General features: G+C 43.8%; 1 protein-coding gene across 1 annotated transcript; it reads right to left on the bottom strand.

Moving 5' to 3' along the window:
- Positions 1-6,164: 6,164 nt before the first annotated feature.
- RPS26 (ribosomal protein S26) lies at positions 6,165-12,013 on the bottom strand. The gene is made up of 4 exons (XM_073613973.1): positions 11,849-12,013; positions 8,458-8,635; positions 8,224-8,354; positions 6,165-6,243 (listed from the first exon to the last, which is right to left on the bottom strand). Exons 1-4 carry the CDS (start codon positions 11,849-11,851, stop codon positions 6,208-6,210), a joined length of 348 nt encoding a protein of 115 aa, XP_073470074.1. The 5' UTR covers positions 11,852-12,013; the 3' UTR covers positions 6,165-6,207.
- Positions 12,014-13,932: the final 1,919 nt, after the last annotated feature.

The raw sequence follows: 13,932 nt of genomic DNA, 5'->3' as shown, positions 1-13,932 counted from the left end.
GCTAGCTAGGTCATAACTGGTAAATACAGAAAGGACTGGAACCCCCTTTTACAGTGGTGTTTTACTGATGTACAGCAAAACAAGGCTATAAAGAGAAGACAGAAAGACCCAAACTTCTATGTTGCGTATTTATGACGAACCACCAAGTACAGTTATAAGACAATCCTTCCTGTTATGCAGTTCTGTAGTGCAGTTACATAGAACCAACAGAGAAAGAACACAAGCAACCTACAGCATTGTGTTTTTCTGAAGTGCCATAAGGTAAGGCAATATGAAACAGAAAGCACCAACAAGCTTCAATGTTGAGTACTTCTGCTGTGCAGCAACATAAAAACAAAGAAACAACAGACAGCCTTTACAGCTGCGATCTTTCTGGTCTACTGCAAGATGAGGCAATAACTCCACAATGAGTATTCCTGCTGCGTTGCAAAACCTGAACCAGAAGGGACAGATAAGCTTAGGGTTCCCACACCCGTGCGACCCAACCTGCCACTTGGGACTGCAAGACGCATGAGAAGTCATATACTATGGCTTCCAAAGTGTACCATTCGTGACTGTGCGACTCCAGGTCGCAGCGTCTCCAGCAGTCCCTGCTTACGGAACCACAGACCTCAAGATTACACAGGTCGCAGGAAAAGCAGTTTTCGGGTCGAACAAACAAGGGGTCCACATGCTGTGGCTCCCTGGGAGGAGTGCAGCCAACAACCCCCTACTGTGTATACCTAAGAAACAGCAAGGAAGATCAATGAGAAACACCACTTACTGCTGTGCCTTTCTGATATACGGACGATAAGGCAGTAAATATAGGACATACAGGACACAAACAATGTTCAATCTTTGTGTATGTCTGATGTGTAGCATATACCAATACTGAGCAGAGATGTCATCACCCTCAATGTGTCTCCCTGCTGAGCAGCAAAAACAAATCAGAAAGACAAACAACCTTCACTGTTGTGTCCTTTCTGATATGCAGCCAATAAGGCAGTAAATGAAAGACATAAAGGACAGACAACCTTCAATCTTGTGTGTCTGATGTGCAACAACAATCTTGAATAGAGATAGCACATCCATATTCAAGTGATTTGGCATGTGACTCAACATGTCAAATCGCATGCCTAAAATTGGCAGCCATTGCCGTTAATAGCACTGTCTGAATCAGCACTGGCCACTTTGTGGTGCTGCACTGATTACCAATGGCAGTATGTGTACTACCCCTGGCACAGGTTCAATTTTGTATTTTCCAACAAAATCAGGACCATCCATCATCACTGCTGCCTTTCCGATAAGCAACCAATAAGGCAGTAATACAGGACCCACAGACAGACCTCAATCTTGTATATCTCTGATGTGCAATAATATAACAGTTCTGAATAGAGATAGCACATCCATATTCAAGTGATTTGGCATGTGACTCAACATGTCAAAATCGTATGCCTAAAATCGGCAGCCATTGCCGTTAATAGCGCTGTCTGAATCAGCACGACGTCCCCTTGTGGTGCTGCACCGATTACCAATGGCAGTATGTGTACTACCCCTGGCACAGGTTCAATTTGTATTTTCCAAAAAAATCAGGACCATCCATCTTCACTGCTACCTTTCTGATAAGCAACCAATAAGGCAGTAATACAGGACCCACAGACAAACCTCAATCGTGTATATCTCTAATGTGCAACAATCTAACAATTCTGAATAGAGATATCACATCCATATTGAAGCGATTTGGCATGCGACCCACATGTCAAATCGCATGCCTAAAATCAGCAGCTATTGCCGTGAATCAGCACGACGTCACCTTGTGGTGCTGTACCGATTACCAAAGGCAGTATATGTACTACCCCTGCCATCAATCTTTCCTGCTGCCTTTCTGATAAGCAACCAATAAGGCAGTAATACAGGACACAAAAACCCCACAGACAGACCCCAATCTTGTGTAGGTCTGATGTGCAGCAATATAACAATTATGAGCAGAAATGTCATCAATGATGTGCGTTTCTGGCGTGCGGCACAAAACCAGAAAGTACAGACCACCTTCCCTGTTGTATTTTCTGATCTGTAGCCAAACAAAGCAGTACCTTTAGGATATAAAGGACACCCAACAAGCTTCAGCAGAGAAGTCACAAATCTCAATGTGTACTTTAGTTGTGCCACCAAACACCCCAGCAAGGACAAACCTTCACTACTGAGGTCTACTGGTGAGCAGCCAAGAAGGAGTCATGGTGTATCCCTTTATGAAATAACCGAACAGGGGCAAATTATTTCATAGGCATAGCCTGGGCTGTAGATACTAATCCTTTACCACCAGTGAAGGAACCAATCCTAAAATGATTGGACACCTTACTATAGTAGCTGTTGTCCTACCTTACCTCTGTAGATTGAGCAAACACTAGCCAGCTCATACACAGGTGGGGCTGATCAGTAACTAAAGTCTCAATGAGTCCAGCCCTAGAGCCCAATATAAGACCTCTAAAAGGGGTGGTTACCAATTTAGCCTGGAGGTAAATAGCCACCTGCAGCCTTTAAAGAAGCAATCATATAGCCATCTAGCTCTTGCATATGTTTGCACAGAAAATCCTTAATCAAAGGATATAGGAAAAACAATTTATGGTAAATCGCTTTTAGATCTGTCACTGAGTGGACTGTAGCCCAAACCAACAATTTAAAAAACCCCTGCATTAAAATATAACCACAATGTAAGAGTGGAGTGGGAGGTTGGAGCTTATGAAAAGTTACCCATAGCAAGCAACCCCCAAAAGGAGGATCTGTCACAAGGGAACCCCTACTGTGCCACACAGAAGCTTGGTCCCTGCCACATTGTTGAAAGTTAGGTCAGCTTTTAAGCATCTTGGAGCAACTTTAAGCAGATTCCTAGCAGCTGGGCTAATAGGGCCAGATAACCTAGTGCACCTGCTGAGCAAGGGAGCTTACTCCTGAATCCTTCAACCATTGCACCATTAATAACTTGTTCAGTGGTATACCTGGCCAGTAAGGAACTCTTTGTTCTACCAGGTCTCCCTCTTTGCTGTATTCACCCCTACTAATGTACCACAACCGGGTATGTAGGGAGAGGCTCGCAACCTACTGTTGTGATAACCACAGTGTCTCTGCTATAAGAGGAAGCTGTGGCTGGTGGTTTTTAGCAGTAGCTTCTGGGCTATTTTGTTATGGAGACCCCAGGTCCTGCACTGCACCACTCAGTAAATACAGGTGGAAGGGGAAAAAATGCCTTACCTACCTCTTTCCCATCTGAGGTGGTTTAGGCACACTCGCTCCTCTGCACCACTTGTCCACCATACAGCATCTCTGATGTAGGAGGGAGCTGTGGCTGGTGTCTTTAGCAAAAGCTTCTGGGCTATTTGAATCCAGACCCCAGGGGAGATTATCTCAAATGCCCAGAAACCATCTGGCTGGGATTGGGGATTTTTGACTCACCGTTGTCGTCTTCCCCTTTTGCCACAGCCACCGGGCTTGCTTTTCCATCCTTATGGTCCACACGCAAGGAGGATAGCCGCCAAAGTGCCCCCCCCCCCCCCACAACTGCTGTCCCTTTAGGGAGCTGCAAGGTTAGGCTGTGTCCTGCACTGTCCAGTCAGTATATAGACATATGGGGGGGGGGCAATGCCATACGTTCTTCATTCCCATCTGAGGTGGTTTAGGCAGACATTCACCATAGTAAACTGGTGCCTCCTCAAGAGGAGGATGTGGGCGCCTGCTCCTGCTGACTCTCAGCCTTCCCTTCTGGGTAAGAACGCGGGTCGTTCAGGCGGTGCCCTCCCCAGCAGCCCACGCAAGCTACCAGGGACCCAGGAGTCAGGGGATACGATCCCCCTGGAAAGAACTGACGGCCAGCACCCCCGTCTGAACGGACGTCCGGACAGGTAAGGGGGAAGAGACAGGATAAAGGCCCCTGAAGTTCTGGGGACACCACTGTACCCAGGGGCCTTCAGCTCTCAGGGGGGCTTTCCCAGTTTCTGCTGCCCCCCCCCCCCACGGAAAGGATAGGGGAACCCCCCCGGGAAGGATAAAAATATCCCGCCAGACCCAGAGCTTCCCAGGCATTTGGTCCGGCTCCCAGGGGGAGACCACCAGCCCCAGGCTTCAGTCATTTGGAAAAAAACAAACAGTTTCGCCGTGTAGGGAGAAACACAATCAAAAACTGAGGATCAGGGGGAAGGGTGTGGACTTAAAACAGCTGTTGATTGTGTTTCCTGTGGGGAGGAGCCTCTCATCTCTCAGGTGTGCCATCCTGGAAGATGACTTGAGAAATTCAGTCTTTTCTCGTTTATACCACAAAAAATAAAACCCAGTGGTGATCAAATATCACCAAAAGAAAGCATGGGTACAGTGTTCCATGACTATCGTGCAAAATGTGAACACTGAAAGCTAAAAATTTTTCTGGTTAGGAAAGGGGTTTAAGTGCCCAGTGGGCAAATGGTTATGCAAGAGATTGGGTCCATGGCTTATAAACAAATGGCAGGAACTAATGCGAATGTAGAGTGCTGTATTAATGCTACACAAATACCTGTGATAAATATTTAACTCAGAGTGGGGATTTAATCATGTTCTTCAAACCCCTTATGCTTTTATCCCTGCTTACTCGGATCTGGTTTATATAGTAACAAAATTCACGATTCATTCTCTTTAAAAAGGAAAAAAAAAAAAAAAAAAAAGTGTCCCTGGTTGATAACCTGTACTTCAGGATAAATGTTCACCAGCCAAAAACCATTGCTATATTCAGCTTCTACCCCAATGCAGTAAATACGTAAAGGAAAAAACATGCAAAGGTAAACACTGCAGAAGAAATGGCCCTCCATCTTCTAGAAATGTATATTGCATGAAGCTATAGATTCAGGTATTAGTTTTATTTACAAAGAAAAATTAGAGCGATGGAGATGGTAAAGAGAACCTATGCTTAAAATCATCCCTCTCGCCTTTTTGTACAGGTTATGTAGGATCTGTGCTTTCTTGTAATCACCCATAAGCTCCCATTGCCCCTCCATTGTCAGTGCTCCTTTTTCTACCATCCAGCAGCTGTTTACTGACACAGGCGCTGGAGTAGCAGGATCACGTGACCAGTTTACAAACAAAAAAAAAAAAAAGGCAAGAACAGATCTTTTCATACAGGGTATGCAGGATAAGCTGAAGAAAAGGGGAGGAATGTTATAATAAAATTGTGGAACGTCATTTCTTCATCTAATAAATCTTCTGCCTTTGTTTTAACGTGATAGTAAAAAAATGTTCTGCCCAGTATACCTTATACAGCCCACTTCCTGTTTGTCAGGTAAAAAGCCTAGGCTTACAACATCATGCACAGCTCTCTCGTGAGTTTGCCGGGGGGGGGGGGGATGAGTTATAAGAGGGTTAATAAAAGCTTCAGAGCTGGAGATGTGCCACTATGTAAAACCAGGAAGTGAACAGGCAGCAGCTTCAGCTGCCCAGTTAAAATGGTTGCAGCCAGACAGTGGAGGGAGATTTTTGCAGCATATATGGCAAGTACAGAATAGCAGTATATATAAAATATATAAAGTGGCTTGAGGGAAGCTTCAGAAAGGCAAAAGATGTCTATTACAGATGTAAGCAGACTGCAGTTCCTCTTTAATGAATATGTATCCAATATATGCTGGGAGTTTAGCTCTAGAAGGGGGCAAGTAATGTTTTGGCATTTAGGCTTTGTTCACACTAGCCTGCACAGTAAAAAAGCAATATTTTACTAAGCAGACTAGTGCAATGCATGTTCACCACATCATTTACTCTGCAACTTTGAGCACATTTCGCTGCTTTGACATGTGGTGCCATCTAGTTTAGTGTGGAAAAATTCAGACAGGCTGAATTTTTCAGCATCGCACATCCAGTGTGCCCCCAGCGGTGATCTGCATTTTCCCCCCATTGTAGAAAAACACGTCACCACAGTATAAGCAAGCCATTAAAATAAAGTCAAACAGCACTACCACCCAGATGCTTACAGTGAGAGCCAACATCACTATCTCCAGTGCAAAGAAATGCTCTTCAGCACTGGCCATGCCTGCACTGAAGAGGATTTCCTCAGGGAAACTGAGCACCCAAGGAAAGGCAAACAAGCAGATAGAGTATGTTAAAAGGACATCAGTGAATATTCATTTGTAGGATAGAACATATTCCCATATCCCAAAAAGACAACGAAAGGCAGGTAATTTTTAACAGTTTATTGACAAGACATCTGAGCAGATTTCTTTACATTGGTTTGGGAGGTGCTCTTGGAGGTGCGCCCTAGGGGAAAAAAAAAATGCAATTACCATTCACAGAAAGTAGCTAAAATGGCAAACAATTCCACTATAAGAAATCAACGAACCTTGTCATAAATCATTAGGAGAGGGCAACTATGGTATACAGTGTGAGCCTAACATCCTATTTTTTACTAGCTATAGTGATTCTTGACAGGACCTTCACATTTAATATTTTCAAGCTGTTACATACTTTGTCATTTTCTCGAGACTGAATGTTGCCAAGCCTTGAAGCAGCATTTTCCTCATTCATAGCAGGCAAGATGTACCTTCTCGCTCAAACAATTGATTCGATTTTAATAGTTACACCATAACATTTTATTTTTGGGAGAGCGGGTTATTTTCCAGCCACCAAAATCACTTATAGCAGGAAAGAAGCTATTACATTTGGCACTGATGAAAGATAAACCACTTTGAAGGAAACCTAGCAATATCAAAATCCGAACATTTCTAACTCCATCCTAATTGCTTGTCATACTAGACTAACTACATATCAGAACAGAAGAAGTCTATATTCTTACCCAGCTCCATAAATAGGAATGAGGGGCACAGCTAGAAATGTCAGATAACTGGAAGTTCTTGCCCATACAAGATTTCCTCTCGCTTTCATGAATTTTGTTCAAATCAAGTTAAAAAAGGCTATAACCACCTGAAGACCAGGCCTTTTCTGGCACTTAGTTCACATGTAAAAGATCAGTATTTTTAGCTTGAAAATAACTTCAAACCACCAAAAGTTATTTTTTTTTCACGCAGAGGATAAGATGGTGGGTGTTGCAATTTATGTCATGAAGTATGTGCGCGAAAGTTTTTCCAAACGTAATTTTGGAAAAAATACTCTTTGAATTTAATGCACAAAAACAACATAATACCCAATTGTTTGGTAAAATGTAAATAGATACCAAACATGTCATGCTTTAAAACTGCACACACCCATGCAACGATGTAAAACTATGTACATTTTACTATCCATATGTAATGCTTTAAAAGCCTTTACAGGTTACCACTTTAGATTTACAGAAGTCTAGTGCTAGAATTACTGACCATGATCTGACATTCGCAGTAATACCTCACACGCGTGGAACGATCGCCGTTTGCGTGCATGCAGGATCAACACGTGTTGGATTTTGTGTGAGCACAGGGGCGTTTAAAAAATTGTTTTTTTTTTTTACACTGTTGCTTTAAAAAAATATATAATAATTTAAATCACTTTTAATGTTATCTTAGTGAATATAAATATCCTCTGATAGCAATAGGCAGTGACAGGGACAGTCTACGCAGAGATCTGGGGTCTATTAGACTCTTATAAGCATTTTATTACACAAAGATCTGTGTGATCAGATGCTTTTGATTTTTAAAAATGGCACCGTTTACATTCGGGGAAACTGGAAGTGATGTATGCCCATTGCTTCTGGTTTCCTACATCAGAGGCGATCAGAGCCATTTCGGTCTCTGTTTGCCTCTATAATCAGCAGGCAGAAGCACCGGGCGGTCAGGTCTCCCTGTAGGACAAAAGAGCCAGAGAAAGCCGTGGAGGGAGGACGTCCCCCCACCCCGTAAAGGCAATTCAGTGACCAGTAGGCCTTGCTTTTTCAAGACAGCCGGATCTTGGCACTAGAAAATACCAATCCATCCTGGTATAACGGCTTGAAGTCCAGCAACATACCGGTCAAGTGGTCAAAGTAGCTAAAGCCAAATGTTTACATGGGGGGGGGGGGGGGGGAGCAAGGCAAATAAAGCCTTGTACATTAACTCTTAAGCATAAAGAGCATTCTACCCTTGCAATGAAGGGAACCCCACTGCATGGGTGATTGTTTCCATTGGAGTTGAGCTTTAAGTGTAAAAAAAAAAAAAAAAAAAAAAAAAAAAAAAAAAAAAACAGTAGGATGATGTGATTGATACTTTTATGAAGTAACACTTTATTTTTAGTCATAAAAAAATCTGTAACAAAATTACAAAGAGAACATACCGCAGGCCTGAACCTTGGTGGTGGTGTGCGATCCTTACGTGCCTCACGAGAGCGGTTTCTGACCACCTTGCTGTGAATGGCGCAGCTAACACAGTAGTGCAGCTTCACATAAAGCTTAGGCAGTGCATATGCTAAAAGACAATGAAAGATCTTATTAAATGGCTACATTTTTACAAATCATTTAACTCAAGTGGGACAAGATCATATGGCAAAACTAAACATTAACAAACTTACAATCAAAGACACTAGCATCAGAGATATCCCTGACAGCTGCAGCCTCAACAATGTTTCGGATCACAAACTTTTTGATAGCTTTGTCCTTTGGGACACAGCGGGCGCAGTTGGTGCACCGAATAGGCTGGACATGCCCACGTCCCTTCTTGGCACGTCCGTTATTCCTTCTTTTCTTGGTCTAAAAAAAAAAAAAAAAAAAAAAAAAAAGTTGCTCCAATTAAAAGGATTTCTTAAAGTCAACTATTTAGACATCTGTTATCACCATATTGTCTCACACACAACTGGAAACTATCTATAAGACAGATTATATACTCACCTTTCTGGAAGTCAATGCGTGGAAACTCTGTCTCTTTGCTTACCCTAGCCACTGCAGGCATTCAACCCTTTCAGTTTACAGAATGGCTTTTATGACGTACCAGCCAGTTGGAGGAACCACAGCACACAGCAGGAGGAGCAAGTATTCAACCCACCCATAAGGGTCAAATACCTGCAGTAGCAAGAGAAACAAAGACTCAGCATTTTAACACAGGCTGCTGGAAAAGTATATTTCCATTGCATACAAGCAACCCTGTGGTGACAGGTTCACTTTAAAGTATAACTAAAGGGAAAACTTTTTTTTTAGTTTTGGGTGGAGAGGTATTAGAACCCCTATCAGTTTTTTGTTGCCTGTGCTGAGGGAGATTCACTCTTTATTTGTCCCGTTTACCATCATCAGTGAAATTGAAAGGAAGAGAAAATCCTAAGTTTTGGGTTGTCCCCAGAAAAGTAATAGAGTGGAAATAATCTAATAAGGACACTAGTTCTGGTGCCCTGCAGGTCCCCAAGGAATTCTCTTAATTTGCAGGGATTTTTGCTGTGGTACAGGATGTGAAGGGAAATCTTTGCAATGGGACACACGGCAGGGAAAAAAAAAAAATCTGGTTAACCACTTCAATACCAGGCACTTAGACACCTTCCCACCCAGGCCAATTTTCAGCTTACAGCGCTGTTGCAATTTGAATAATTGCGCGGTCATACAACACTGTACCCAAACAAATTTTTTATCATTTTGCTCCCACAAATAAAGCGTTATTTATTTTGGTGGTATTTGATCACCTCTGCAGTTTTTATTTTTTGCACCACAAATAAAAAAAGACCGAAAATTTTGAAAAAAAAAAACAAGTTTTTCTTTGTTTCTGTTAAAATTTTTTGTAAATAAGTACGTTTTTTTTCTTCAATGACGGGCACTGATATGGCTGCACTGACGGACACTTATGGGTGGCACTGATAGGTGGCATTGCTGGGCAGAACTGAAACATAATGGTGCCAATCAGTGCCCATTTGTGGGCACATGTGGATGGCCATGGGGTACATACCTGGCCATCCACATGTAGCCCCTTCCCTGGTGGCCCAGTGTGGTGATCTGAGGGGGGGGCGGCTGCGCTGATAATCAGCGCAGACCCCCCCGTCAGGAGAGCTGCCGATCAGCTCTCCTCTACTCACGTCTTTTAGACGCGAGTGAGGAAAAGCCGATCAACAGCTCTTCCTATTGACATCGTGATCAGCCGTGATTGGGCACGGCTAATCACATGGTAAAGAGCCTCCACCGGAGGCTCTTTACCAAGATCGGTGAGTCAGACTGACACACCACTCCACCGATCGCCGCGATGCGCGCCCCCATGTTATCCTGCTGGACGTCATGACGCCCAGTCAGGATAACGGAACCACCGCCTGCCCGTCATCTGCTATGGGCCGGGCGGGAAGTGGTTAAACTCCTTCCTTACTCTAACCAAAATTAAGTTTTTTTTGCCTATAGTTCTACTTTAAGGAAGCAAACCAGTTAAATGGCAGAATTTTCTGACCACCGGGTTGAAAACAAGGTCATGTGTACACCTACTTCTCTTTACGGCAAGTGTAGCCACCAAACATGCATGTAGCCATGATTTGTCCAAAAGGGGTATTTAGCCTCATGATAGTAACTAACAAGAAACCCAGGAAGTTTACATCTGCAGAAATGAACAAACAAGTTCATTCTGATATCTATACAGATACCCCATTTATGAATATAGGCCACAGTTTAGAGTTACAGGGGAAGTCTGGTACTATTATTGCTCTTGCTCTAAGGTTTGCGGCAATACCTCACATGCGGTGCGATTGCTGTTTATACGAGCAGTACCAACACATGAGTTTGTGAGCGAGCACAGGGCCACTTTATAGGGGAAAAAAAAAAAAAAGGTACTTTTTTTTACCTTTACTGCTGTCACAAGGAGTATAAACATACCTTGTGACAGCAATAGGCAGTGACAGGTACTCTTTATGGAGAAGTGTGAAAGTAGTCTTACAGTTCTATTTAAAAAACTTAATAGTGAAAATTTCCCTGCATTTTATGAAGATGCCCAGTGTTTTTATACAAACCTCCGCCACCTTTAGGGCTTGTTTACAGTTACGATTGGGGGGGGATGATGTAGACCCCCCCATGGCTGAGCCTTGTTTTTACCACCCTTTCCCCAGTTACTGCCAAGACACCGTCTGGGGGGGCGCACACATGCCACAACGCTTTGGTATTATACTCCCCAGCTAGTACTGCCCGCTGAGCACAAACTATTCAAGCAAATGGTGCCACACTGCAATTGTGCACAACATGTGTGGTTGGCTAGTAATGGGGGGGGGGGGGATGAAAAAAAAAAAAAAAAAAAAAAAAAAAAAAAAAAAAAGAGGTGGTGAAAAGCCCCTCCCTATCGCCAGTCTACTGCTGTATGAAGCACAATCAAACATGCATCTAAATTGACAGGTCCTCTGAAGAGCAGTCCCACTTTCAGAAAACTCTTCAGAGGTGACTGACAGGCACAATTGTGGTGCTTCTCTATTCACCCAAAATAGGTTGCACAGATCACATCAGGTCATTTTTCCCACAGGTACGAAGCATCAGGACACCACACTTATTTATTGCAGCTTTGTGGAGGGGGTTCAGTAAAAACACAGCTCAAGCACACATTTTTACCACCCCAACTGTAAATATCAATAGGGTGTAACGCTCCAAAATGGTAAAAGATCTACTTAAACCATTCATTTCCTGATCCTATAGACAGCGGTCCCCATCCCCTCCTACTATAGGATCCTGGCCTCCCCCTCCTGATCTATACACAGCAGCCACGTCCCCCATAACAATAAATGGGGCCTCCTGGGCCCAGCAGTGCTCCTACATAGGGCGCTGTAATAAGCACGCCGGCCGCGGCCTCTGCTGTATCCAACCACACGAGGTCTCCCTACACAAGGGAACACCCCCGGCATTATTACAGCTCCGTAACGGAAGGTGACACCATCAGCCTGTCACCGTTATCAGGACAGCGGCGGGCTCTCTCATTCACACAGACACACACACGGCTCTACAACCGCCGCCTCGCTTCCTCACCATCTTGGACTCGAAGGCTGCAAAGAGGACCGGAAGCCGCAGCTCAATCCTTATAAAGCCGATCCCTCCGCGACGGACATGACGCAGCGCAGTGCAATGTATGGCGCCTACTGCGGATTGGCCTTGGGTTGTAATAACCCCGCCCTCAGAAAGACGTTCATCTACAAAGGGACTATTTGAGTAGCGTTGCGGAAGGATCAAAGCTTTCAGTTAGTGCATAGCGTTGTTGGTAATGCGCATGCGCATCCCCGGGCATGTTGTCAGGGGAACGTAGGAAGGAAATGGATCTCTACAGACAGGATAATTTGTTTATATATATATATATATATATATATATATATATATATATATATATATATATATATATAGCGTCAGTAAGTAAAAAAGTTGAAATTTTGTCTTAAAGGGGAACTTTAGGCTCCACAATGCAAATGGACGGACAGGCAGGATTTGTAATGCAGAAGAGACATGCTTTGCCTCTTCTGCAATAAATCCAGTGACCTGCCTGTCCGCCCTTGTACAGTAAAGTGCTCAGCTCACTGTACAAATTTGGCAACGCTCAATCTTAAGGAACTCCCATGCCTGCGATCCAGAAGCCGATCACCCAAAGCGCTGAGTTGCGTATTCTAGGTGAGTATAGTTCCAGCTATAGCTATAAGGTCCCATTCACACCTAGTGTATTGGTTATGGACACCCATAGGACAGCCCATGGATTTCAGAGGACTGCTCTATGCGCGGCCAAGTGCTCATGGAGCTTTTTGCTGCAATCCGGTTAGTACACGTTATACCGCATTTAGGGTGTCATTAACAATCGGTGGCGTGATGTGCGTTTTTTAACGCATTCTCAAGTCTAAGGCCCTTTCACACGAGCGGACCGTTTAGGTCCGCCTGTCTGTTTTTTAGGCGGAACTGAATGGACGCTCCATACAGGTCTATGGAGCGACGGATGTCAGCAGTGACATGTTTTTCTCAACAGATTTGCATTGCGTTGATGTGACATGTTCACTGACATCCGACCCGCTAAAGTGTGACGGAAGAAAACCCTACTTTTCCACCCATCGGATCAGATAAAAACGGACTCTACGGTCCGTCTTCATCCGATCCCCCATAGAGGAGAGCGGCGCTTTGACAGGTCGGTCCCTGCACAGTGTGCAAAGACAGACCTGTCATCTGCCTGCTTAGTGGGGATCAATGGAGCGATCTCCCGCTGAGCAAAGCGGAGTCCGTACACGGACACATCGGTGTGAAAGGGCCCTAAAGTTTCATTCACACTACAAAGCACATTAAAGTGGTTGTAAACTCTGTTACACCACTTGTACCTACAGGTAAGCCTATAGTAAGGCTTACCTGTAGGTACTGTAAATATCTCCTAAACCTGCACAGTTTAGGATATATTTACCATATACCCTTGTGCTGACGTCATCGGTGCATTCGCACTGAAGAAACGGTCCGCTTGTGCCGTTTCTTTAGCAGCCATGCCATGACGCGGCGGCTCCCGCGCAGGAGTGTCGTCATTATGGCTCCAGCCAATCGCAGCACCGGCGCCCAGGAGACATGTCACCGGTCACAGGGGTGTGCGGGAACTGCTGCAAAAGCTTCGATCTAAGGTATTTTATAATGAACTAGTATGCAATGCATACTAGCTCTTTATGCTTTTGTCTTACGGGTTTTTTTTTTTTTTTTTTTGGGTTTACAACTACTTTAAAAATGTGCCTGCGGTCAATTGCACTTCCATATTTTCTATGTACATTTCCATGCGTTTTTATGTGCTTTTGCTGAAGATTTGTTTTCTTGAAAGTTATGTCTCCTCTGACCTTAGGCCCTGTTCACACATACTTCAGTGACCTGTTTTTTACTGCACTGGAGGAACACAGGTCACTGCAAGGACACCGAAAACAATTGTTTTCTGTGTCTTGTTCACACCATAACACTGGTGACGTGTGGTGCGTTGCGTTAAAATGCTACATGTATGCATTTTAATGCAATGCATGTAAATGCACATCAACACAAATGTATTGACAAAAAAAACAAAACAATATCTTGTCCTTTACAAGAACCCATTACAATTTAACATGTGTTTTTTT

The sequence above is a fragment of the Aquarana catesbeiana genome, linkage group LG02, assembly GCF_042186555.1.
Source record: "Aquarana catesbeiana isolate 2022-GZ linkage group LG02, ASM4218655v1, whole genome shotgun sequence".
Taxonomy (NCBI): Eukaryota; Metazoa; Chordata; class Amphibia; order Anura; family Ranidae; genus Aquarana; species Aquarana catesbeiana.
The sequence above is the reverse complement of the archived record's forward strand: the minus strand, read 5'-3'. Positions and strand labels throughout refer to the sequence as shown.

Excerpts from the sequence above, each read along its gene's own strand:
- RPS26 (XM_073613973.1), bottom strand. Across the intron at positions 8,355-8,457 it reads TGATGCTAGTGTCTTTGATT|CATATGCACTGCCTAAGCTT; the intron begins GTAAGTTTGTTA and ends ATTGTCTTTTAG. Across the intron at positions 6,244-8,223 it reads CACCAAGGTTCAGGCCTGCG|GGCGCACCTCCAAGAGCACC; the intron begins GTATGTTCTCTT and ends TTTTTCCCCTAG.